Source organism: Myotis daubentonii, chromosome 2 (assembly GCF_963259705.1).
Source record: "Myotis daubentonii chromosome 2, mMyoDau2.1, whole genome shotgun sequence".
Lineage (NCBI taxonomy): Eukaryota > Metazoa > Chordata > Mammalia > Chiroptera > Vespertilionidae > Myotis > Myotis daubentonii.
In genome coordinates, this window is record NC_081841.1 from 184,282,488 (window position 1) to 184,309,055 (window position 26,568).

Genomic DNA, 26,568 nt, shown 5'->3' on the forward strand with positions numbered 1-26,568 from the left:
AATAAATCCTAACATCATTTCAGCCAACTGTACCCAAACAGAACTGAAAAGTCAGAGTGGTAGAAAAGGTCACTTACTCTGATAAAAAGTAATGCATCTGCTACCATAATTACACCCTGGAAATGAAATTCACATCTATATGTGGTCTCAGTTAATCTTCACTACTGGATGCAGGACCAATCTAGGGGCAGGTGCTCAGCAGGAGCCAGGAGCAAACTGTGTTCCTTGTCCCCTAATTCCAGCAAAGTGTACGTATCACACCTGTGGTCAAATCAGAACCAGCAGATAGTGTGATACAAATAATAAGCTATGTTAGCTGAAGGTAGAAGACTTTGGAGTTTATAAATGGTTGGAAAGTCAACTCTTTGACACAAATTATAATTCTTTAGTGATAATGATGTAAGACTAAGCAAGATTTAACAATTTTTAAAAATCCAAGTAGCCCGGCTGGCATGGTTCAGTGGTTGAGCATCAATCTATAAACCAGGAGGTCACAGTTCAATCCCTGGTCAGGGCACATGCCTGGGGTACAGGCTCGAACCCCAGTAGGGGGCATGTAAGGAGGCATCCCATCAATGATTCCCTCTCATCACTGATGTTTCTATCTCTCTCTCTCCCTCTCCCTTCATCTCTAAAATCAATAAAAAAATATTATTTTTAAAAATCAAATTAAATCTTACCATATAAAACCCAAGTGCAGTCAGTTAAAGACGTGAAGTTCAGAAGATAAGACTGCTTATGTGGGAAGTTGCATTTTGAAGTCTAAACTTTAGCTCCTATTTTAGGACTCTGTTCTCTAAATTGCAGTAATGAAAAACATTCATGCGAATTTTTTCCATACAAGAAACAATCCTTAGCTTAAAGAAAACCCAACCTCAATTCAACCTATAAAATACCAGTAGCAGTACTTCACATTGTTTTTTTTAATCCTTCTCTTTAAAAAGATCAAAAACATATTTAAAACTATACACATAAAACCAAAAAAAAACATTTAAAAAAGAACAGGGTACCCTAACATATATTCTTTCTTTAAATGTATCTTCTTTTTTTATTGAGTTCAAATTTGACTGAAATGAAAAACTCTATTAATTCTGAAGCTATAGTATCTAGATTCTAGAGTCTATTTCTCACATTGATATTGAAATTTTAGTCAGTGGATTCTGCTGTGAATAAAAATGCCTGGCTAGCTTATTATTTCATTGAATATTGGAGTCTGTAAGAACCCTGTCTTCTCCTTTCACTCTTTGTCTCCTCTGTACCCTCGTTCATTCCTAAGTTTTTATTTATTGTCTATACACTAGATACTAGATACTAATGATGCCAGCGTATCTTTATGCAACCCAGGCCTCTCTTTTGAGTGTTAGATACAATTGCCTAGAGTCTACAATGCTCTTCAAGATATATTTTCCTTACCCACCACCTCCCCAGGGAAGAAATCCGACTACTACATAATTCTAACTAAATAAAGTAACTAATATCAGAGAAAGTATAAAGTAACTTTAATGAAACTTCATTGTTCCTGGTACCATATTTTCAATAGGAAGTCAATTATATAGTTTATTGACATTTTCAATCAAGTCATCTTCACTTCCTAGGTTCTATAAATGATATTTTTTCAGAAAATTTAGATTTTGTGTTTTCCAATGGTTTTACCAAGAAAAAGAGAAGTCTGTTATTCATTATCACTCCCACGAAATAAGTACCATCATAAGCCCAGTGGTGCCAAGTATTAGAAACGGGCACCAGGCACCTGAATCCTGAAATAAGATAAGTGCTCATTGGGTCCAACCTCTCCCACCCAAGCCAGGATTCTCATTTATGAAGCAGAGCATTTCCTATAAGGCCCTCGAAAAAGGCAAATTCAAGCTAGACTTTACTGTAAATATCTAGGTTATTTTTTTTCTAAATAAAATAAATGAATAACGGAGCCTAAAGTAGGAAGGTAGGAACAAAGGAAGAGCTAAAGTTTTCATGAATAATACAAAATTGCCCAAACCGGTTTGGCTCAGTGGATAGAGCGTCGGCCTGCGGACTGAAGGGTCCCAGGTTCGATTCCGGTCAAGGGCATGTACCTGGGTTGCAAGATCTGATCGATGTTTCTCTCTCTTGGATGTTTCTAACTCTCTATCTCTCTCCCTTTCTCTCTGTAAAAAATCAATAAAATATATATTTTAAAAAAAATACAAAATTGACAGGATAGTCTATTTATAGTGTTCAGGGTATAAGCAGCAAGGACAATAGCAAAACTAAGAATTAAATAAACAATGGGGATGGGAGGAGGAGTTGAAATAGTAAAAAGAAATAAAAGCCCAGTAGCAAAATAAAAAGCTCAATGCTGAAAATGAGATTTTTAAATGCAAAGAAGTAAAAGAACAGTTAGGCAGAGAATCTCTTAGATAGAAGAACAATGATAGGAAAAGCTTGCTTTAAAATGTTCCTTTAAAACTAGGTCAAAAAACATCAGAGGAACAACCCTTAGAATTTACCTCAAAGTTTTTTTAGGTAATTATTGCTATATGTAAACAATTAAGGAAGATAATAAAAATGAAGTAAAATTTACATATTAGAAAAACTATAAAATATTTTATAATACTCATTTAAGTATATATAGATGATTAAGACAACTCTACAAGATATAAGGGAGAAACTAATTTGTAATATGCTAGCACAGATATCTGACAATGTAATTTAGCTCTAGAATGTATAAGGGCTTCAAAACTGTCTGTATGCAGCCAATCCCACTCTGAGCAAAGTACAAAATATTCCAGGCTCCTTTAGGCCCTGAAGGCTTACAAGTAAAGGACTAGTTTGGCCCATAAAGTACAAAAGGAAGCTTACAGAGAACATGGCTTCTAATAAGCCTTCCTTCAAGCTTTACTTGGACACTTTTAAAAATGTATGTATGTACCATAAAGCATTAGCTGTACTTAAATGCTTAAAAATATTATATTAATTAATAAAAAATAAGAATTGTATCATAGGTCACGCAGAGGAATATGTAAGGAAGAAACTAACATTGTATCTGACAAGAAAATAGGGAGGAAGGAACTAAAAATTAAATGTCTATGTGCTAGGTATTTTTAGGTACTTTACTTACATATTCTCTTTTAGTCAGTACAAATATATAAAGGAGGTATTCCCCTTCTTCCACCAAAAACAAAACAAGCTAACAAACAAAAACAACTTGAAGTACAGAAAAATTACAGCTAGGATTCCAATCTTTATCTAACTCCAAAGTTCTCAAACTTATACTGCTGTCTTTATCAGTAAAAAAAAGAAAAGAAAAAGAAATTATTTTTTAAATATACAACTACCTAACAGTAATTGTCAAAGAACGACAATAAGAACACAGAACAGAGAGACACTGAGTGGCCTTTAGACAGGGGTTACACAAAACTAGCCCCTCTAGATCAACAGGACTGGGGACATCTTGACCAGCACAAACCAAAGAAGATAAAAATCATCTGGCTTGAACATATATCAGAAGATTATTCTATAATATGGAGAAAGACATAAAAGATCAAGGCTCTACGGTTTGGCTCAGTGGACAGAGTACTGGCTCGCAGACCTAAATATAAGGGCTAAAACTTTTACAGTGGTTCTCAACCTATGGGTCGCGAGCCCTTTTGGGGGGGTCGAATGATCCTTTCACAGGGGTCGCCTAAGACCATGGGAAAACACATATATAATTACATATTGTTTTTGTGATTAATCACTATGCTTTAATTATGTTCAATTTGTAACAATGAAATTGGGGGTCACCACAACATGAGGAACTATATTAAAGGGTTGCGGCATTAGGAAGGTTGAGAACCATTGGTTTAGGAGAAAACTTAGAACAAAATCTTCATTATGTTAAAATAGAAATGGTTTCTTAGACATGAAAGCAAATAAACAAATGACAAAAGAAAAAAATAAATTGGACTTCATCAAAATTTAAAACTTTGTGCTTCAAACAACACCATCAAGAGAGTGAAAACAACAACCCACAGAACAGAATAAAATATTTGAAACCATATACTTGATAAAAGACTTGTATCTAGAATATAAAAGAAATTCTTACTACTCAAAAATGAAAAGATAAATAACCCAATCAATAGCTTGTTACCAAACAATGAATTTAGTACCAATGAGATCAAGGCCAAAATCAAAAACTTACTAGAAAAAAAGCAAAAATGAACACGTAACAACCCAAAATCTATGGGACACAGCGAAAGCAGTCCTGAGAGGGACTACCTCAAGAAACAAGAAAAATCTAAAATAAACAATCTAACCCTACAACTAAGAATTAGAAGGAGAATGACAACAACAAAAAATGGGCAAATGATTTGAATAAATATTTCTCCAAAGAAGATATACTAGTAAAAATAGTGAATAAGAAATGATACTCAATATTGTCAGTCATTAGAGAAATGCAAATCAAAACCACGATAACATATTTCACACTTTTTAAAGGATACAGAAAAATTTTAATAGCTTTCTTAAAAAGGAGACCAACCCTCAAAGGCTAAAATCTAAAATATTCTCAATCATAGTGTCCCATCGCTCATATGCAAGTCTTTCTATGCAAAATATCACTCAAGAAATTTGTTACTATTAAAGTACCAATGTTGCCCTGGGTGGTGTGGCTCAGTTGGTTGAGCACCATCCCGTGCACTGAAGGGTCATTGGTTCGATTATAAGTCAGAGCATATGCCTAGGTTGTGGGTTCGATGCCCAGTCAGGGATTTTATAGGAGGCAATCAATCAAGGTTCTCTCTCTCTCTTTCTTCTCTCCCTCTCAAATCAATACCAAAAAAAAAAAAAAAAAAATTAAGTACCAGTGTTTGTCAATGATTAACTTTTTATATAATTAAAATTATTCGAGGCTATTCTTAAAATAATGTCTTTGTTACATTTTTCTAATGGTATTTCTTGAGAAATAAAGAGAAAAGTTACAACTAGTAGGCAGAGACAATTACTCATTAGAGTGTATTAAACATGAGGATATTACCAAACATAACTCAGTCAGGGTTTGATTCCTTCCAGAAAGCCCTCCATACTCTCTTTGTTGGCCCTATAGCACCATAACCAGAAAAATGAAAGATCATTCTCTATTACTATCCCCTACAATAGTAATCAGAAGAAATTAGTACAATATTATCCCTGAAGATATGCACTACAAGTCTATCTATTTTGTTTATTTTATTAAACTATCACTTCTGATCAAATTGAAGGTCAGGTCAAAAGTGATCACAGGTGATTAATTTTAACAGTCTTCTAATCAAAACTGTTATCTCCTCCCTCTTTACCAAGTATCTAAAGCAAGCATGTCAAACTCTCGGCCCACAGGCTGCATGCAGCCCACAATGACTATTTTTGCAGCCCAGCCAATATAACAGCATGTAAGAAACGTTTTCATAAAAATTTTGTAACTTTTTACAATATCCTGTTATACATAATTATTAATAATGAACCGCAATGTACGCTAAGGACTGATTACTATAATTGTGTTGTGTTCATTTCCCTTAAGAGCCTTATGCACAGGTGCACCATTTCTCTCCACTAATACCAGCAGCGAATATTTTAGCAGCTGACTGCCACGTCATTAGTCTTGGACTGACTTGTTTGGTGTGTGCAACAGGAAATATTTCACTTTCGGAGAACAAGAAACATAGGTTTATTTGCATTACACTTATTAATTTGTTCAGTTATTCAGTGTGTGGTAAGTTAATGTTCAAGAAAAATATTAATTTTTATTAAACTGTTCTATTATTTTATGTTAACAATTACTCATTTATTTCAGCCCTTTATATTCAACACGTCTCTATCAAAATAAACCTACATTTCTATGAAAATTGAAGCTTTTGGTTTTTTTGCGGCCCACATAAACTTAAACCTTGTTTATTTGGCTCATATTAGCCTTTGAATTTGACATGCTTGATCTAAAAGAAAACCAAAAACAAACAAAATCCTATTTAATAAAAGGATAATATGCAAATAGACCAAACGGCAGAACAACCTAACAACCGGTCGCTATAATGTGCACTAACCACCAGGGGGTGCATGCAGAACATGGTGGGTATCAGCAGCAGGCCACAGAGCGCAGAACATGGCGGGCATCGGCCGCAGAGGGATGTTGGAGCAGGTAAGCAGGGGCACCAGACCAAGGCGCGCCTCTGGTGGTTACCGAAAATTCTTTGCTTCTGTGCACTGTAGTCCCGCCCAGCGTTCACACCTGCTGCTGGTGCTGGCCCCACTCGCACCCACTGCCAGAGCCCAGCACCAGCAGTGATTGCTCAGCGCCATCAGCAGGTGCAAGCAGTAGCTGCTGGCCCCCATCGCCCCTCAGGGCTTCTCCATCTCCCCCTGCTCCTGAGGGGTGATCGGGCCAGCAGCCACCTCTCACACCCGCTGTCAGCGCTAGCCCCGCTCACACCCACAGCCAGCACCAGAGCCGCCGCTCACACCAGCTGCCAGTGCCCGGCGCCAGTCCTGATCACTCGGCGCTGTCAGCAGGTGCGAGCTGCGGCTGCTGGCCCTGAATGCCCCTAAGGGCTTCTCCACCTACCCCTGCTCCTAAGGGGTGATTGGGGCAGCAGCTGCTACTCTCACCAGCTGATGGCGCTGACCCCACTTGCACCCACTGCTGGCGCTGGACCCAATCGCTCCACACTGTCAGTGGGTGTGAGCGGGACTGGCACAGTCAGTATGTAGGAGCGGAAGCGGGGCTGCCAGCAGACAGGGGACCAGGGGTCGTGGCAGGAGGGGCTGGGCGGAGGCGCAGAGGATGGGCCAAGACCCACCCCTGTGCGCACTGCAACCTCGCAGCCCACAGTTCCTTTCAAGGTGCACGAATTCGTGCACTGAGCCCCTAGTAAATAAATAATAGTGCATGGCAGCATCTAAAATCAAATAACCAGGGATTTCCTGGTTTTTGTTCCTTTAGTCGGATGATTAATAAGGAAATATGGAAGAATCAAAGCACTCCTTAGATTTATAAAGTAAAAAACTACTGGCACTTCTCATCAAGTATGTCTCACCACATACAATGGGAATCAATGATACTGGACATCTGAAAACCCAACCTGACCCGTATGGAGACAATAGCCACTGAAGTTGTTTTGAGGGTATTTCATTTCCTCCCAGTTAATTTTTATTTTTTTTTAATATTTTTTATTGATTTTTCACAGAGCGGAAGGGAGAGGGATAGAGAGTTAGAAACATCAATGAGAGAGGAACATCGATCAGCTGCCTCCTGCACACCTCCTACTGGGGATGTGCCCGCAACCAAGGTACATGCCCTTGACTGGAATCGAACCTGGGACCCTTCAGTCCACAGGCCGATACTCTGTCCACTGAGCCAAACCGGCTAGGGCCCTCCCAGTTGATTTTTAAATAGCCTAAAGCCCTATTGACAATATCTATTTGTTACTCCATGTCCTATTTTCTGATTTTCATCTAATACCTGTCAGTATACAGAAGACTCATGATAGCAAGACACTGAAAACTAAGGAAGAACCTAGAGTGCAACTTAAAATATACCATATATTGGGAGGTAACAACTCTGACTTCTATATGGCCTACTTGCCTGAGAGAAGTTTAAAAGGCTCATTAGACTGTAGCAATCCTTAACTACCATATCAAGATATCTGACAAGTAAACCTAATGTAGGAGATAGATATACTTTTACAATATTTTGTTCGGCCATTACATCCTATGCTGCCAATCTCAGCATTTAATTTTAAATCATCTCAACAAAAGCTACTTTAAAGCTATGAAATGGACTGATGTGCATATGAAATATTCAGTTTTGTTTTTACATTTCAAAATCCCAAGTTTAAAAACACAAAATATGTAATCTATTAATTATTTTTGTATTGATTCTACTTCCTGGCTATTTCTGTTCTCACATTTACTGTTTATATGAACCCTTCTCGATGGCTCTCATGGGTAAAAGATTCTAGTGACATACAGATCTATAGTGCACAAACATCCAGGATTTAGCCATGAACTAAATATCTAGCTACATCCATACCCGTAAATACATTCAACAGACTGTCTGCTTGTCAAATTAGAAAAATTCAAAACACAATTTAGTTAAAGCAGTATTTTATTATTCAGCAGCTCAAAATATGCCCATTTTCCCCTAATGTAATATAGTAATTAGGAATTGCTATATTATGTCTGCTACCTGAAAAAAAAAGTATTTTATCTAAAAATTTTATGTAAATTTTGAAGTTCCTTTCACCTATATTGCTATATTGATTAGCAGTACCAACTTCTATCATTTTCCTTAATTATCTTGTAAGTCTAAAGTGGAGAGAGATAAGAAAAGCTCCTAACAAAATATACACTAATACTTAAAAGTATTTCTACTAATTATAAATTTAAAAGGATACAAGAAAGAAAGACTCAAAGATCTGTCTTACATTTAAACTGTAACAGTAAAAGAAAGAGCATAGGCAAAAGCTGTTACCAAGATTATAGAGATAATAGCTCCTTCTGCTTTAGATAATAAAAAGAGAGAAAGATTATGATTCACGGAGTTGAAGGACCCTAATTTCCTTTTCTCAAGGCTCTCACAAATACATGTTAGTGGGCACCAGAGAGACTGGGTTAAAAAGTGTACATATCTATGCCAATCCATATGACACAGCTTGGATTGTGATTCTGAAGTGGAGTCTTTCTATGCAAAGGGTGTACATTTTAATTTTTTATTCAAAGCTATGCTAATGCAACACATTCAGACCCTCTACTTAACTCTGCAGTATTCAGGCCTTTCCTATTGTACAGCTGTCTATTGCCTTTACTCTAATTTGCAAAGTGTTTGATTAAATTGCTTTCTCACCCACTGAAATGACAGACTTCAGGTTTACGCTTTCAATTTGCTCCCAACACAGTGTGTCTACTACTGTTGTCACTACCTAAAATGAAGCCCTTCTTGTTGTATGAATTATGCTTGTGGCCCTACAAATATCAGTCTTATAAACTGAGATGTCTAATAAGAATCCTAGCTTTAAATTGAAGAAATGAAACTACTGCTTGTAAGGCATTGTTAGTTACATTTTGTAAAGTTTGAATAGGCATTAATAATTTAATGTGTTTTTGTTTTAACAAAAATTATTTTTATAAATAAATTTTGTGGCCTCCTTAAACATTAAGACATCCAAGAGACAGATATTGACCACCTAACAAATAATTTATATTTTATAACAGAAAGAAGTTGAAATCAAAATCCAGTCCCAAAAGTTGTAGTTTTTCGCAAACTATTCCTTAATGAAACTCTCCACTAATCCTTGATCATGGTCATCAACAGTTACTAAAACATATGTCCCAACTAGAGCCAGAACAGCATAATAGGATTGCTATAGAAAAAAATGTGGTCTAAGTTGTTAAAGATCTAAAAAGCTTGTGACATTTTTTAGCCCTTCCCAGTTGTGGAATTTCACAAGAAAACATCATCTTGCAGAGAAATAAATTGCTGCTACAAGTACCTATGTACCACAAAGATGTTTAGTACTATATCTTGAAGCAAGTATTAAACACGATTCTCCCCTTATTTAGAAACCATCAGAACAACATAATTTGAACTATGAAGTGGCCTCAAATTATACATATATTACATATATTATATATACAATTTGGAAATTAAAAAATGATCCTGAGGTTTTGAGTAGACAATATTCAATGTTATACATTGAAATTAACAGCTACTGGGAGATGTTTAAAACTTTCCGTAAATAATGTAATAGTAATATATATGCTCATCTATCAGTTAGATGTAACTATCAACAGTATACTAGTAGAGCTGCATTTCCTGTCACATTCTCAACAAATCATCTATGACTTCGAGTAGTAGATTGAAGCCACCCTTCCCATAAGCCTCCACAATGTACACCTTTCATTTACATTTACACCTTTTATGTCAGCCATCCTTCAAAACTCAGAGGAAGCAGGTCCCTTCCTGCTGCATGATCTCTCCATGGGCCTTTGGCTTATCCCTTCCCAACTGCTGGGCGATTTTTTGCCTGCCGGTATTGTGCCACACAGAAAAACCATCCTTTCACCCCAGTCCCTGTTTTCCATCTCCAGCTAACGAAAGGACATTTTCACTTGATTGAGTTCTCATTAGGAAATCTCTCCAACCTCCCAGTACTGCGCCTCCCACAATCAGTTACACCAGTTACACTTTCCAATTGCAGTAGTAGAGCAGTTCTCAAACATTTCACTCCCATTTTGGAAATGTTCTCTAGTTCATTTTTACCACCTCTAGTCTAGCTCATCTGCCCTGCTTTTGGACTTCAAGTTTTGACCCCCTAATCCTTCAAAATATGACTCCATTAAGATTCTCACAAATCCCCAAACATGTACCTTTCACTCAGCCTTTGACTTTCACTCACTTTACTTCCTTGCCAAAAATGTACTTATCTCTCTTGTCAACTGAAACATGCATTCAAGAGTCCACTCAGGTCACACTTCTCAGAAAGATTTCTCTTTCTTCCCCTTACATCCCAGAGGATTTACAGCGCTCCGGTTAGTCTTCAGTTGTTCAGGATTCTTTCTCATTTCTAGTATTCTCTGTACATTTAGCTTAAATACGTATGGTCTAAAAAACAAATCTTCACAGAATGTTTTAAACATCTCCCAGTAGCTGTTAAGTTTATCGTATAAGACTGTATATTGTCTATCTTCTCAAAACTTCAGGATCATTTTTAATTTCCAAATAACAGATATTTTCTCTATAGATTAAGTTCATCTTTGGAACAATAAGAATGTCAGTCCTGAGAAAAATAGAAAGGGAGGAAAGGGTTATTTTACAGAAACAGATGTAAGTGAAGACTTATCCATGGGATTTCTGCATGCCCTGTAACTGCTTTTGTCTCAGACTATCTCTGCAAGGATATTGAAACCTTGGAATCTAGGGATAGAGCCTCCTTCCAAATTAGAGGACAAATTGGTTTCCTGACCAGGATAGTGCCTCCCGCAAGATAATGCCTCCCTGCCGGGCCAAAGTTGGACAGCTTTGCAGAAACTCCTTAAAAGGTGGGGACTGCCTAAGCTCAGAGTGCCTCAGCTGTGAAACAAACCCACTGTGTGCAAGCATCCACTTGGGCCAGTGAAACACTGCCCCTAGTATTTGGGGACCATGAAAATGAAAGGCTCCTGCTGCCTGCTGTGCCCTAAGCAATAAAGTCCTTTGCCTCCGACCCAGAAGTCTCTGGTCCTTGGGCAGCATTGATGTAACTAGAGCAGGCTAACTTGCTAACCTGCAAGCTGGATCAACTCGCAAACTCTTTGTAGTTGAGGACAATTTCCGCATATGAAGTAAAAGTGAGTCTGTTCAATTAGGAATTTCTAGTTTACAAAATCAGAAACTATAGCATCAAATTCCATACATCTAACACACAATGACACAGCTGAATCTCAAAAGCAATGTTAAGTGAATTCAAAAGTGTGAGGACTCCATGATTTAATGGTATGAGGCTCTACTACAGGTTAAGGTAGAGTGAGAGACCTCACAGTGGTGGTTGCTTCTTAGAGGAGGCACAGATGTGAACTAAATGAAACCAAGAGGGAGTTTTCTGGAGTGACAGGAATGTTCTATATCTTGATTGGGGAGTTAGTTACAGATATACACACAATATTCAAAAGACATCAAATGCCACAATGAAGAACTATGTGTTTTAATGTATGTAAATCATGTTCAATAAGAAAGCATTACAAGTTCTGAATAGTTTAACAGTGACTATGTTACAATCCCTTTTAGTGTCAGGATATAATAAGCCACAGAAACACAAAGACAGTACTGGCCACTCTCACATACATTCTTTTAACATGTTCTTTAGAGAGGTAGCTGCCATACAGGGATTTAAGAATGTGCACTAAGTTTGTACCCAGATATTTCCATTACTAGCAGAAGACCACCAGGCGACTTCCTTAACCTCTTCATGCCTGGGCTTCAGCCTCTAAAACAGTGGTTCTCAACCTGTGGGTCGCGACCCTTTGGGGGTCGACCAACCCTTTCACAGGGGTCGCCTAAGACCATTGGAAAACACATATATAATTACATATTGTTTTGTGATTAATCACTATGCTTTAATTATGTTCAATTTGTAACAATGAAATTGGGGTCCCCACAACATGAGGAACTGTATTAAAGGGTTGCGGCATTAGGAAGGTTGCGAACCACTGCTCTAAAATAAGTGTAACAAAAGTTCCTACCTGTGGCTTTGAGGATTCAAGTAGGTAAAGCACCTAGTACATAGACAGCGTTCTCTAAATATTGTTATTACTACTTATTTAGAGCATAGGTCATGATAAAACAAGATTCACAATAAATCAATGTTTCTGTTAAAGTAGAAGAGTAACATGCTTTTTAAAATCTAGTAAGTTCAATGTGCCCTCATTAGTAGGAATAGTAGGTGGAATATTTACTTATAATAATACTCCCAAATCATTTAATTAAAGCAATAGATTCACATCACAGTTTTTTACATGTTATTTGAAGCACAGGAAGAAATAAATGAAGTCGAATAAATGCTGCTCTAGGTAAAAGTCTCAAGTTCAGACAGATGTGCCTCATTTACTTTCTGATAACTATATTGTTAGCATTTCTTTTTGCCTTTTTCCCTAATGTAATGCATTTGAAAGTTGAAAATCCATTTGAATTCCAATCTCTGAAGAGTAAATTGATGACAAAACTTTTGAAACACACAAATAAAGGAAATATGTGAAAGGACAAAATCTGGAGTGTGACAGTTCAAAAACAAGGAGAGCAGGACAAAGGGATGAATTCTCAGTGATGGAAAAGTTCTTGGTGAAAGCAAAAGGCAAGAGGTCAGAACAGAGTTGACCAGACTTCATGGCTCTGACGATCAGGCAACACTCTATCTTTAGCATGTATGCCCCTGGTTAACATCCCCATAAAAAGGCATGTGTACCACAGATGGACCAGAATCACATCAGCACTGTGTTCTCTAAAATTATTCCCAAGATGTTAAAAGGAATATACTTAGAAATGCAATAATGATGCAAAATTTCTATCCTTTCTCATTTTTTTTTTTGCTACTGCATCATTAAAATATTTCTAACATCTAGTATTTCCAATACTTTGTATCCATTATTATATGTCTGACATATGAGGAATTTTATGTCACTTAATTTGCATGTCAGTAAACAATTTAAATGTAAAAGAAAAAATAATTACATTAATAAAAATATAAATTCCTAGGAAACAAGTCAAGTCATTGTATAACAAAGGAGGAACAAGCATATTGGGTCACTGTTTCAATCTGCCCCACTAGAAAATGTTGAGGCAAAGCGAAACTGACGGGCGACCTAGCAAAGTCCTTTCTTTGCTTAAGAATTACAACACCTGGTGTACAACAGTAACACAGTCAAAGAAGATGAGTTTCAGACTTTGAAATAAGTGGCTGTTTAAAAAAAATTAAACCCTACAATTGTTTTCGTCTTTAACCCTTCTTATGTTCATGTTTCTTCTTTTTTAAAGCACAACAATATTATAGCATGTGCCCCACACAGGAATTGGAAAGAATAGAGATTACAATCCCTCCCAAACTATACTTTATCTAAGAGGCAGCATTACAGAACAGGGTACCACACACTTCAGGGACCCACTGTCACTGTGCAGACAACAAAATGTTATATGGGAAAAAGGCATTTTAATTACAACTACATTCATTTCTATCTTAAACATGTAAATTCTTAAACATGTAAATTCAATAAGGTCACACTTCCTTTTCTTTTCTTCCCAGACATGAATAGTTAATCTGAAAACTTGGCTTTCAAGTGCACTACTTGAATTCTCAAACTGAACAAAGTATTCTGCACAAAAACATGCTATTGACAAAGAATTGTATATTATCATAAAAAGAACTTTTAGACTTTATTATAAAGCATATTTTCCTTTCCTAAGTACTTCCAGGTTTGAAGTCAAGAACATGAATTTTTTGTCCCAGAGCAACTCTCCTAGAACTGCCTATTTAAATCTTGATCTAGAAAAAAGAAACTTGTTCAAGTTTTCTATTTCCTATTAAAACCTACCACAACCCCTTAAATATGAGCAGACTGGAGAGAGCCGAATTTGTAGTCCATGTTTCAAGGAGATGGGGATATTCTATTGGCAAATGGTCAGAGAATCAGGATCAACAGTTGTCTAAATAAAAAACCTGTGATCAGAACCACCGGTTCTTTCCCTCCTTCCCAAATTCAAACTAACCACTGAGACATTTGGACTCCCATTCCTCTCCAACCCCTGTCACCACTTTAGTTTGGATTTGACCACTTCTACTTTGCTTCCTCTGTGACCTTTCTACCAGCAATCTTGTCCCACTCAAAGCAATGTTCCACACTAGCCATAATGAATGTCTAGGGTAAGCCTGACCATGATCTGTTCTTGACTACTGAAAAGTTAGCTCATACCTGATGAACCCACAGACTGTAGACCACCCCACTGGCCTGGCAGATGAAGGTACTACTGAGGCTGGCTCTTTGAGCCCTCTTAGATTCAGCTCTGCTTATTTTGGGCTCTGAGCCCTTCAAGTTTGTATGTCTTAATTCTTCCAGGTGAAAAACTGGGGTGTGACAGACTCCAGATTTTCATGATGAGACGTAGTGAGCTACATACAACATTTGGATTTGCGGCCAATTTCATCTATAAGGTAAACAACTTTGAGGGGTCCTTACAAGCCTCAAGAATTCTGCACAGGCAGCCAGAAATTCAGTCTGGTTGAATTATGGAGGATTATTTCAAGGGACAATAATGGGTATTCCTAAATCTAAAAAAAAAAAAAAAAAAAGCTAGATGGCAGTTGTTAGGGGACTCACAAAGTCTCAAGGCTAGCCCACCGCATAAACAGCTGGGGCACTTAGGGAAATAAAGTAAGACAAGAAACTCAGACTTTCCTGAGTTTCATCATCAAAATCTAAGTAGATAAAAGTTGGATTATTAAAAGCCAAAAGGGCATCTCCCACTATAAAGAAGTCTTCTCATGAAAGGAACAGATCTATTGTTAATAAAAATCTCGGAAGCCAATGTCACAGAATTGGTGGGCACAAGGTTGAGACTTAAAAACTGTTAGAACGCTCGCCACCTAACTCTAAGACTAATGAGTTGGTCATGAAAGCAGTTTGCTGTAAAACACTACAAAATCCCCAACCCAGCAACATACCCTTCATAGGTATTAATTTCGCTCTGACAGACCCAAGGCTTAGTTTAATAAAACAGTATCCTTAAGTTTCAAGAATTACGCATGCTACCTGTTTAGTTTATGTCTGAGAACCGTGGTCCTAGAAGCTGTATCTATCTACAAAAATGGCAAAATCTTACTAAGCCAACCTAGAATTACAATTAGACAAGATCATTTAATAAGTGCACTTGAAAGTAAGGATTCCCAAGTCAAACAAACAGAATAGGACATCTTTTTTTTTTTTTTTTAATGGTCATAAAAGCCTCCAGAAAGCTTAGAGATGCCAAAATAGCTTCACTGAAAAATTGATTGCAAAAGGCTAAAGAAAAATTAAGGACATAAGAGGTACCTAAAACAAAGACTGTCAGACTGATGTGACTCCTACTACTCCCCTCTATTTACCTCAGGACTCACAGAGTCTATTCATCCCCTTTCTGAACTGCCTTTCCACTCCAAAGAAACGAGAAGACCGTAAAACAAAGTCTACCAAGTTAGTGGCCTTACAGATGTCCCAATATGTACCCTCAAAGGAGTGCCCCCACATAGGCCCCTCTCAGGATTGACAAGACTGTGGGATTCTCCAGTAAACCGCAATCCAAACACCCAAGAGGGAACTAAAACTACAATTAATGCAAAACCTTCCTAAACTCTCTACTTTAAACACCACTCATCCCAGAGCCTGTAAATGGGATCCTGAAAAAACTGGCAGAAGTGAGCAAAGGCTGAGAATTCTTACCAGTGTCAGTTCTCCTGGATCTCTGCCTGTCCTGAGTGCCCAATGGAGAGAGGAAGGTCGAATTTTATGTTGTCCCTTATTTTCCAAGTCCTTTTGGTTATCCATCGTTTCTTTCCCAGGGACAGCTAATGCCTTCTTCTTTGTCTCCTTTTGTGTCCTGAGAACTTGGTTAGGCAACTGTCAGGTTGGTGGCCCCCAAAATATGGCCAGAAAGAAGTGCGGGCTTCAATCCATTTGCAGATAGATATGGCTGGACAGAAATATGGGTTGCACTCCATTTGAGGCTAGTGTCAGACCTCAGGGGAATTGTCTAAGTCTTCCTTTTGGCTATCTTTGGGAGTGTCTCTCGATCTTGGGAGGGTGGAATCTTTTGCACCTTCTTTGGGGAAACCTCTTGCATCCAGTAAGTTGTTCAGTAATGCCACAAATATTTACAGATTGTCCCAACTGAAACCTGACAAGATATTTAAAAGGACCTTTTTTAAAGTAGTTCTGTGGTTAGAAGTTGACCAAATTGGAAGCTGATATTCAGAGCCTGATGGGAACATTTTTTTAGGCCTTCTCCCGAGCTAAATAAAACTATGTTCACAGAGGGGAAGAAATCTAGAACACAGGAATCTTTTTATTTCCATCTTAGTGGAAGACCTTCTCCCTGATCTAGAGAAGCAAATATAAGATAATAGAGTTGAATGGATGGTCAGTCCTTCGATGTAATATAGGTTGCAACCCAATTCTTTGAGGAATTAAAAACACGTTGTCTTAAAAATCTAGTCCCTACAAGAACAGAACTGCAGCTCTAGAAGCAATCCAAACCCTATCTATCCTTTTTTGGCAATTTCAACACCTCCCTATTCATCTATAAACACTTGTAAGTGTTGTCAAAATCTGGATTCTGGAAACAAAAGTCCTTCTCGGAGGAACTTGCATTCTTTCCCAGTGCCTTTGTTATGTAAATGTCTACCCAGTCTTTTCTAAATACTGAGGGCCATCTCTTTGAAATACTACAAACTTCAGGGAGGTAATTCTTATCAGAAGGAAAGGCTATTTGGAAACTAGGCCAATGGGAAAAAAAATCTTTTAAAAGTTGAAAGCTGCCCGTGCAGGTAACCTTAATTGATTCCACCTGCCAGAAACACAATTTAGATCCAGCTGTTCTTTAATAAACTAGTGAGTTTTGCACCTTTGTGCCCTCAAAATAGTTTTTTCCATTTCTAAATTTACAATGAAGTTGTTGTTGTGTTTAGACTTAAAATTCTTGTGATTCCCCCCCCCCCCCCCCCAGCCCAAAGATGATAGAAGGAAATACAAGGTAGTGTAAACTCCTCCCCCACAACATTTTAAAGATAGGGAAAGATCTGGGGGATAGAACGGATCGAAAGGAATGCCATCTGTTTCAGCACCAATTGCTCAGCTCTCTAAACTGCACGAAGAACTCTTGGTGGTGTCACCTGTAAAATACCACCTGCTGCTTCTTCCAAGGTTCAGAGCCGCTGTGTTTGTGTCTACAACTCAGAATCAGCTCTTGGGACAGTCACTCACTCCACTGTGAATGAGTCGACACGCCTCCACAAGGAGCAGGTCATGCATGAGCCGGGAGGCAGTCCTCCATCTCGGACAGTCTCCGATTTTGGAATGCAACTTACTTATACTCAACGAAGTCCAGGAGAGATACAGCGAAGCGGGGAGTTCACTTCCAGCCCAAACTGGGTGGAAAGTTACAGAAGCCTGGAACACGAGCGGCGGGGCCCACCTCAGGTCATTGTAATGAAAGCCACGGGACGGAAGCCCCCAGAACTCAGCAGCCAGCTGGGTCTTCCAGGGGCTGGCGGGGAAACTGTGCAAACCTGCTCACCCTCTCTGCCCTGAGCGCGGTGAGGACAGAGCCTTCCTGCAGCCCAGCCCACGCCCGTCTCCTCTCGGTCCCAGAGCGGACAGGAGGGCGGGCGCGTGGAGGCGGCCACCTGTGGGCCCCGGCGTGGATGTGGGGCTCGTGGACCCCACACGTGCGCAGCGACGGAGGCGCCGGCTGGTCCGCGCGCAGGGTCGCGCCAGCACCAGGGCCCGCCACGCGGTCTCCATAGCAACAGCAGTGCTGGCGGCTGAGCTCTCTCGCGCCCAGAGGACCCTCAAGGTCAGAGGTCATCTCTGTGGCAACACAAACTTCCCGCGCTACGGCGGCTCGGGCGGGCCACTTCTGTCGCATTGCGCAGGGGAGCCCCCGGCACGCAGAGGCGAGGAGCGAGCGCGGTGGCCGGTCCCGGGGATGCTGGCCGCGGGTCACACCCCAAGGAAGACCGCGCCTCGCCTTCCTACCCCTCCTCTCAGGGCTCAGTGAGGCCGACTCGGAACCGGCGTGGGTCAGACCGCCGAGGGGCCCGGCTCCTGGAAGGAGATCCGCGCCGCAGAGGCGGCCGGCTCTGGGCTTGCAGAGAACCAACGATCACAGAGGCTCGGGGAGCGGGGCTCTGCCCCAAGCCGCGCTTCTGCTTCTGCCAGGCCTCGTCCTGCAAGCTCCGGTCTCCTGGCCCGAGGCCACAGGCCCAGCGCCCTCGCCTTCGCCGGTGGCTCCGGGCAGGAGCCCGCTGAGGAGCTGAGTGTGGTGGTGGGACGTGCAGGCAGCTCCAAGTTCGAGGATGGCTGCTTCACAAAAACACGAGCTGCCGCGGGGGAGGGCACCTCCCTTCCAGCCTCCTGGAACCGGCGGCCTCGAGGTGCAGACCCTCGAGGACAAGAACATGCCCCGGGAAGGTCCCGGGTACCATCTTCAGAGAAGAGTTCGTAAAAGAAAGGAGGAACACGGCCGTTTCTGTGGACGTCTTCCTTTTTAAGGAGAAGAAAAGCAAAGACTAGAAAAGAAAATGACGGCTTTCTCCTCTGGCAGAGGGACAGGAATGGTGCCCCTTCTGTTTAAAGGCCGCGGGTGCCAGAAGGGGAGAAGTTCACTTTCTCAGAGAACCCGATTTTTCACTGTTGATTCCGTTAATAAAAATGCATTAAAAACCTGCTGGGTTGTCATAACCAGAGCTTTTGTCAGGGGGCAGTGATAAAGGCAATAGTGCCCAACAATTGTTGGGTGACTTTCTGAGACGTTGTTAGTAGATTAAATAAATAAGAACTGATGTGTTCCCTATAAAACGTGTCTGCATTGAACCTCTTTTTGCCTTTATGTTTAGGACGGCCCTAAGGATTCTTCCTTTCGACTTCCCTTGCCTTCATCATTCTGCCTTCTACAGTCTGACCGGAGCAGAAAGTTAGTTTGTAGCCACGAGAGAAATACACACACACACACACAATCATCAGGACAGACTTGGTCCTTAAAAAGCAGAAAATAAACTAGTATATCTTTTGAGGCAAATGGAGGAACTGAATAGTCTCCCTCAGAAAACTCCCTGCCCTTCAGTGCTCAGGTTCCACTCATAACTAAATATAGTATGAAACCCTAAGAAACATCACAAACTGAAGCCCTAAGAAACATCACAAACTGAAGCCCTAAGAAACATCACAAACTGAAACCCTAAGAAACATCACAAACTGAAACCTTAAGAAACGTCACCCAGACTATGGAACTGGGCAGGTAGATGTGTCAGTAGGAATTTCCCTGACCCACCGCCCCTCCTGGAGATGGTACTAACTTGGGCTTGACGGTGTTATTAATAATACAGGCGCAATGTAATGTTTCGAATATACCATTCAAACATCCCAACTGTTTCCGCTTAAGGCATAGGAAAGTATTTTGAATAAATGCTTCCATTTTGAGACATCTACACAGTATTTATAGAAAGCTTATGAGTCAATGGAATGAGTTATGATGCCAAAATGTACAAAGGAGTGAAAACTTTGGTTGTTATTCTTGCTACCATATGTATAACAACACTTCACAAAAGTCCCCAATGTTTGTGTTGCTAAAACATGGAAGACTGGTTTTGAACGTTTTTAAAGGAATGATTCCCGGTAGGCAAAGCGAAATATGGTATAGAATTAGCTTTAGCACCTTCTCAAAGCAATGCATCATTTGAAAAAAAAAATGTTATCAGTTATGGATGGAGTCTAAAGCGAGAAGAGGCTGGAATGGGGTCAGCCAAAGTCATCTTCATCTTTAAAGCCAAGTTTAAAGTTTAGATTATCATGCATTGGATTTCACACTCGTTAACTTGGATATAAATTTCAAATAAGAAAAATCCACTCTCCCAATCAGTCAATACTATGAAGTCTATCTAAAATGCCATACCTGAGTTCATGAAGTGACACTGCTCTGCAAAACCCATTTTGCGACTTCAGTAACTCAAACTTCCCGGATGGAGTTCAACCCAACTCATACTACACGAGATCCCACTCTAAAGACAAGCATGTGAGAAGGAGAACCCTTCACCTGAATCGTGTTCCAGTTATGCAGTCTGAGTTTAATGTCTCCATCTGATATAGGCTCAGTGTTTAGAAATTCAGATTTGTGGCCCATTTGTGGCTCGCCCAGCTCTAGAGGATGAGTCGGCAGGCTCAGAAGGAGGAGTGAAAAATGCTTACTCTTTTTTCCTCCCTCTCTCCCTATCTTCTTATTTCTAAACGCCATGACAGCCCTTGATGTAAAGGAAGTAGCTTTAAAAGAACCATGTGTATTGAAATGAGTAACAGTGCCATACCAGGTGTTTTGCCACCTAAAACAGTTTAGGGAAAGGCAAAAGCAGAGCTGAAAGACACCAAAACAAGAGGAAATAGAAAATGCCAATAAATTCTACGAAGCCCTACTTGTTTCATCTCCAAGTTACAGGGTAGAGAGGGAAACTGAGTTCAGAAAAGGACACACTCAGGGCCTCAAGTGTGTGGGATTTTCTAAATATGCTCTGCAAAAGTAGATCTAGGGCATCTGCTTCCTGCCCCCCTTGCACTCAATAAAAATTAACTTCAATTACAATTCATCTAAAAATCTGTGCTTTCTAAGATCCTAGCATTCCATGGAAGTTTGGGGGACTCATATGTATGGTTGAGTGGCTGTATGTATTCAAGGGTCTGTGGCTTCCTGTGCTTGTTGTATAGTATGTGTCTGAAAAGATAGTCATGACATGACCTTAGTATTTATCTTTATTGTGTACTTTTTTTCCAACCACATTTCTTTCCTTAGCAGGGTCAAAGTTCAATGACCTAGATTATTTCTCAAACTGGTCTGTTCTGGCTAGTCTATATTATCATTACTGGTTTAAAGAGACATATCAAACCCTCCACTAGGCAAAACAAGTGCCTTGGACTTATTCCTATGTAATGCTTTGCCTACAATACAGTCATCTTGCATGACATACAGTGAAAACTGAAGCAGGTAACATTTATTCTAAACATTTAACAATTGCTGTGCTGGGAAAGTAGGACATTTAAATTGTGTGTGTGTGTGTGTGTGTGTGTGTGTGTGTGTGTGTGTGTGTGGTCTTGGATAATAGTTGTATTGTGAGATTTTGTTTATTTTTATTAAGATAGTAAATATATATCCAGGATTTCTAAGCTATTACCATTTATTTTTAAAAGCACATATTCTTCATGTTTTACGTAAAAACAACTACAAAAAAACCTATTTCATTAACACCTCTAATTTAAATACTAATTAATAACTTGGGTAAATGAATACCTTTGCCATTAAGTTCATGGCTCTATTATCTGTTTATTTTCACACCAGCCTGATTATATAGCAGAACTCTGAAATTCCTCCCAGTACCTACACTTGTTGACAGTTTAAAGAATTGGCAAATTATTTTATAATTTGCAAAGATTAGGAAGGAAAATTAATCTCATAAGAAGTCTGCACCAAATTTATGATCCTAGTACTGGTATTTTGTGGTATTCTGCCAAGCTCCTTAGTTTGAATACAGTTAATTGTCTTCATTTTAGATTTAAGATAACATAATAGGTAGTAGTCAATCTGTTCTTTTTGGTTTTAACAGTCAAGAGGATTTTAGTCTTTGCTTTATTTTAATTACCCAATTAACTTCTTAGTTATACTGCTATCTTGGGATCAAAAACCTGCAAATGATTTTAGGCTTAGTGTTAATAGCAGAAAGAGAATGGAACTCGCCAACTACAATACTGAAAGGGAATGACTAGGCATGAGTATATTCCAGCTCAAATAACAAAAACTTTTAGAAGGTGGGATTGATCGTGTGACACATTAAAGTTTTATTATTAAAATAATTTACAAAAGGCTCCAACTTCCAGGTCGGAAAGTTAACCCTTATCAATCCAAGACTAAACTAGAGTAGTTGGTGATGTTGTTAGCACACTTTGAGTTAACCCATCAAATCACACACAAGTGCTTTAGCATTCATAAGGTTCAAAATTGCTCTAAAAATAATTTGTCATTTGTTTGACACCTTCCAAACCACTTTGGAAGAATAAAAGGGCATCTACTTGATCCCAGAGAGATGAAAATGGGGGAGATGAGGGAGGTATAATGAAAAGATCTTGCCTCTTGTGTTGGGGGAAATTAGTGTTTCCAGTGAAACTTTACCATGTATAAAGGCCAGTAAGGAAACTTCCGAGTTGGTGCTGAATTATTTCCCACTCTCCAATACTATGGAGGGACAGAGTTCAAGGTCCCTAGACAAATGGCTGAGTCTTAAAAAACAACAACACTTTTGCAATATTCCTTTCTCTAAATCTTTTCAGAGGATGCAAGACGTCTTCAAAAACCACTATTTTTACTGTGTGAAGGAGTAACCCCTCCTTTCCAAGCCCTTGGCTAGTCCCACTTTGGGAAGTCTTGTAAAAAGGGAGCTCACATTCACTTGTGAGATAGTGTTTGGAATCTAGGACCGACCAAGGCATCAACAAGTGTTGGGCTGGATGCTGGGCTTGGGGTACCCCTCGCCGCTGAATTGGAAATGCGGCTGGTAAAGGGACAGCACTGCTCTCTGCTTGGGTGACGCTCGGGATGCTGGTCTCACCTCCGAGCTGCTAAGCGCGGAGTTGAAAGGGGAGGGTAAAGGGCAGGGGAGGGAGGACTCGGAGGAGGCAGGAACCGACGGCACGGAGAGATACAGGTTAGAGCTGAAGCAGCACGGGGAAGAGGATCTCGGGACAGAGGCACAGAGCCCACTGCAGCACCGCGCCCGCGGGCCAGCGGCTACTCCCAGAGCCTCAACAGCCACCCAAACTTCCTAGCTGGGGGCAGCTGCCCAGTGTCCTCCGCTGCACCCGAGCAGCTATCTGCCCTTTTGGACCGTCTAACAACTCGCCGTTTCTCATCTGCGGCAGCAGCGGGGACTTCACCCGGTGCTCAGCCTCCACACCCACCGCCTCCACCCCGCCTACCCACACCTCCTCCTCTCCCTCCGCTCACACCCCGCACCCGCAGGCGCAGCACCCCTCGGAGCGCGCCGCCCCAGCTGCAAGGCTTTTGCAAGGCTCCGGGGGCCGGGAGGCAGCAGCCACTTGCTGCCCAGCGGCTGGGGATCCGGGTGCCCGCGCGGTCCCCGGCGGAGCTCAGGTTGTCAGGGCGGCTATGGGGAGCCATGATCTACTACACCGCAGTGCCAGCGTCAGGAGCTTCCAGGGCCCCGGCTGTCGCTGCAGGAGGGCCCGACCCTCACCCCCGCCCCCCAAAGCCGCCCCAGACACCAACACCCGGCCCCCTGGTTCCTCCCCACCCAGAACCGAGCCGCGTGACGACACACACCCCCTATGCCTGCGCGCACCGCTCCCAGCACCCGATGTGCCAGTGTGCCGCCGCCTCCACCACGCAGCCCTCCGGCCTGGCCTCCCTGGGCTGCTCTCCCGCAGCTCCGCGGCCTCCCCGAAACACCTCAGACAGAAATACCAGGCAGCGAACCCGGGTACCCAACTCCTCGAATCACCTGCATTTGCATTTCTTATGTAATGTACTGCAAGTTTCCCAGTTGGAGCCCTTTGGAATGGGGGCGCAAGATCACCGAAGGCTGAAACGGGAACTCACGGCCGCCCGGCTCCCACCCCGGGGTCGCCGACGTAGGGCTGTGATTCTGCTTTGTAAATGGGGGTTTAGTTACATACACTAAGGGGGACCGAGCTAGTCTTCTCGGTCTGGAGTCGTCCGTCCCCCCCCCCCCCCCCCCCCCAGCCATAGAAGCCCTGCTCAAGTATTCCCAGTAGCAGGAGGTGCGGGAGGCAGACCCGGGAATGAGTTAATACTCCGGCACCGGGAGCGGGAGGGGGAGAGAGGCGGGGGCTGACGGAGGAGCGGGGCGCGAGGGAGGGGGCATCTTTTACTTTGAGTAGAGGTGATGGGGTGGCAAATATTGTGCAAGCTAATCAGAAAGTCTCGAGCAGGTTCCGGGCACCGAGCTACGTCCCTGAACCTGCAGCAGAAGTAAGGAGAGCTCGCGGTTCTTTTTTCCTGGCAACTACGGAAGCTTCATCTGCCTCGGGCAGAACCTTGAGCCAAACCCCTTCCATTCCACCAAACATCGGCAACCAAATACATTTAAAAAAAAAAAAAGTTTCCTCCTCCCTCCTCCTGATGGATGGTGTCACAGCCAAGAGAAGCTGATAATGGTGTTCTGGCTCACCGACCGATCCAGCTGTTACTTGTTTATCCATGCAACACCTCTACATGCAACACTGTCCTGGTTCCTTCTCTGCCTCCCTTGCCTTCCTGCATAGCAGAACTGCAGATCTAGCTCAGTGAGCAACAGACAGGTTATTATGAGGAAAAGCATAACACCATGCATGTTTTGCTTACCAGTTGGGTTCTTGTTTTTCTTAAGACTCTTGCCACAAAGACACTGCAGCATATGCGTTCCTTTGCTGAAAATGTTCCAAAGAAACCACATTGATTTGGGCGAAAAGCAATCCAGCAGCTTAGACACCCTGAGAAAGAAGAGATCCTTGTGGTTGCATAATAATAATTTGAAATCAGTTCTCCTGAAGAGGGGCACCGGTTTTACCATAGGAAAAACGATAATATTCCGAATCTTCTCCCAGTTTTTTCCCCTCACGTGGTATATTTCTTTGAGACTTCTCAGTGATTGTTTTTTTTCGGCCAGGATGAATGATTTATCTCTCTTGATCACCACTGGGTTATTACCAACGGGTTGGGGGAAAAGTCCTTTTTCAGCATGAAGCCAAACAAAAAAGCCAAGAAATCCCAACTGAGCTCAGAACTAATCAGGGAGAACAGTAATGCACAAAAGATCGCCAACGAGAAAACCATAGCCTTTACTTGATCGCTATGAGGATGGGTGGGTCTGCAGAAGGCGAAGCAGGATTCATCTCAGTGAGAGAAGACTGCCATTGTGTAGTCCCTAGGAGAGAAGGGGGGGAACCAAAGGAGAGAGAGAAAGAAAGGAAAAAGAAAGAAAAAAGAAAAAACCACCGGTACACACACTCACACACCAATACCACCTCCGAGATTGAGTCTGACAGCCGAAGACACAGCCTCCCAGTGTCGATATTTTTGTTTTTATAATCAATCGCCAGTGCCCAGTGGGATCGGATTGAACCTGCAGTTCTCAAATCACCACGAAGAAAAGATGCAAATCTAGGTGCCCCCTCCCCTGGTCAGGCCGGCAGCGGGTAGAGAGCGCCACAGATCCCCTTCCTCCTTCTTCTCACTCGCCCAGTTCCCAACCGCGGTGAGCATGAGGAAAACCTCCCCTCCGGATTCCTCGCCCAGTCTCGGCTGTGAGTTACTGGCATTAGAGGGAGGAGGAGGAGGAGTTGAAGTTTGCATTGAAAAGACTGGCTTTCCATGACGTAGCCACGTGCTCTCAGACCCGTCACCAGTGAGATGCTTCAACCCGCCCAGGGAGGGCAGTGTCACTGCAGTCTCTCCGCTAGTTCCCGTCCTGAAGTCCCCCAGCCGCCCGCACCGGCCCCAGCCTTGGACCCTCTCCCTCCTCTGCCCAGCATGAGTAGGCTTGCTGATGGCTCTAGGAGCCATCTAACAGACCTTTCTGTTAAAAGTGAATTTGGAAAAGAAAAATGAACAATTATAATAAGTAAACCTTAAAAAAATACATGGGGGGGGGGGACTTAAAGAGAAACAGTAGTTTAATACCACTCTTCACAGCTTACATGAGTTCCACCTTATCTTTTCAAAAGCAGCATCTAAACCATTAAGGAAAACTCACGTTCCTTTAGTTCGTATTATTGGAATCCTACTTAAGGTGCTGTTGGGAAAATATAAACTAGACATAGGACAAACAAATATGCACTTGCAGAAGCAGCCTGTTAAAAGGGCAACCACTAAAATCTAGGTGGTAAGATGTGTTTTGGTAGGGAGGGCCATATGTACATGGGAAATAGTATGCCTTTTCTAGACAATTAATTCATTATCATCAAATAATTTTTTGAACAGAAAGCACTCTGCTTAAATCACACCCTAATTCATTGCTTGTTTCTATAACCATTAATTGAACATTAAATTCACCCTATTCACTTCTCATCTACGCTAATATACAACCTTGTTATCAGCCACCACAATCTAACCTAACAAAATGGGCAAACATAAACCAGCTCCCTACTTTCCCAGAAAAATAAAAAGATTTAGGGCTGTTGTTTTATTTTATCTTATTTGGGGGAAACAATGCTATGTACAAAAATAGCACAAACTGTTACAAAGAATAAATAACAAACCCCATGTACTCCCCACTCAATATTAGTACATGTTAACATTTCATCATATCT

The 26,568-nt window shown here is 41.2% G+C and overlaps 1 protein-coding gene across 1 annotated transcript in view; it reads right to left on the reverse strand.

Annotated features, from left to right (window-relative positions):
- The window catches only part of FGF14 (fibroblast growth factor 14), a 593,464-nt gene extending 567,851 nt beyond the window's left edge, over positions 1–25,613 (reverse strand). The window contains exon 1 of the mRNA XM_059685059.1: positions 24,623–25,613. Within this exon, the coding sequence (XP_059541042.1) occupies positions 24,623–24,830 (208 nt within the window). The 5' untranslated portion in view covers positions 24,831–25,613. The remainder of the gene's footprint in view (positions 1–24,622) is intronic.
- Positions 25,614–26,568: the final 955 nt, after the last annotated feature.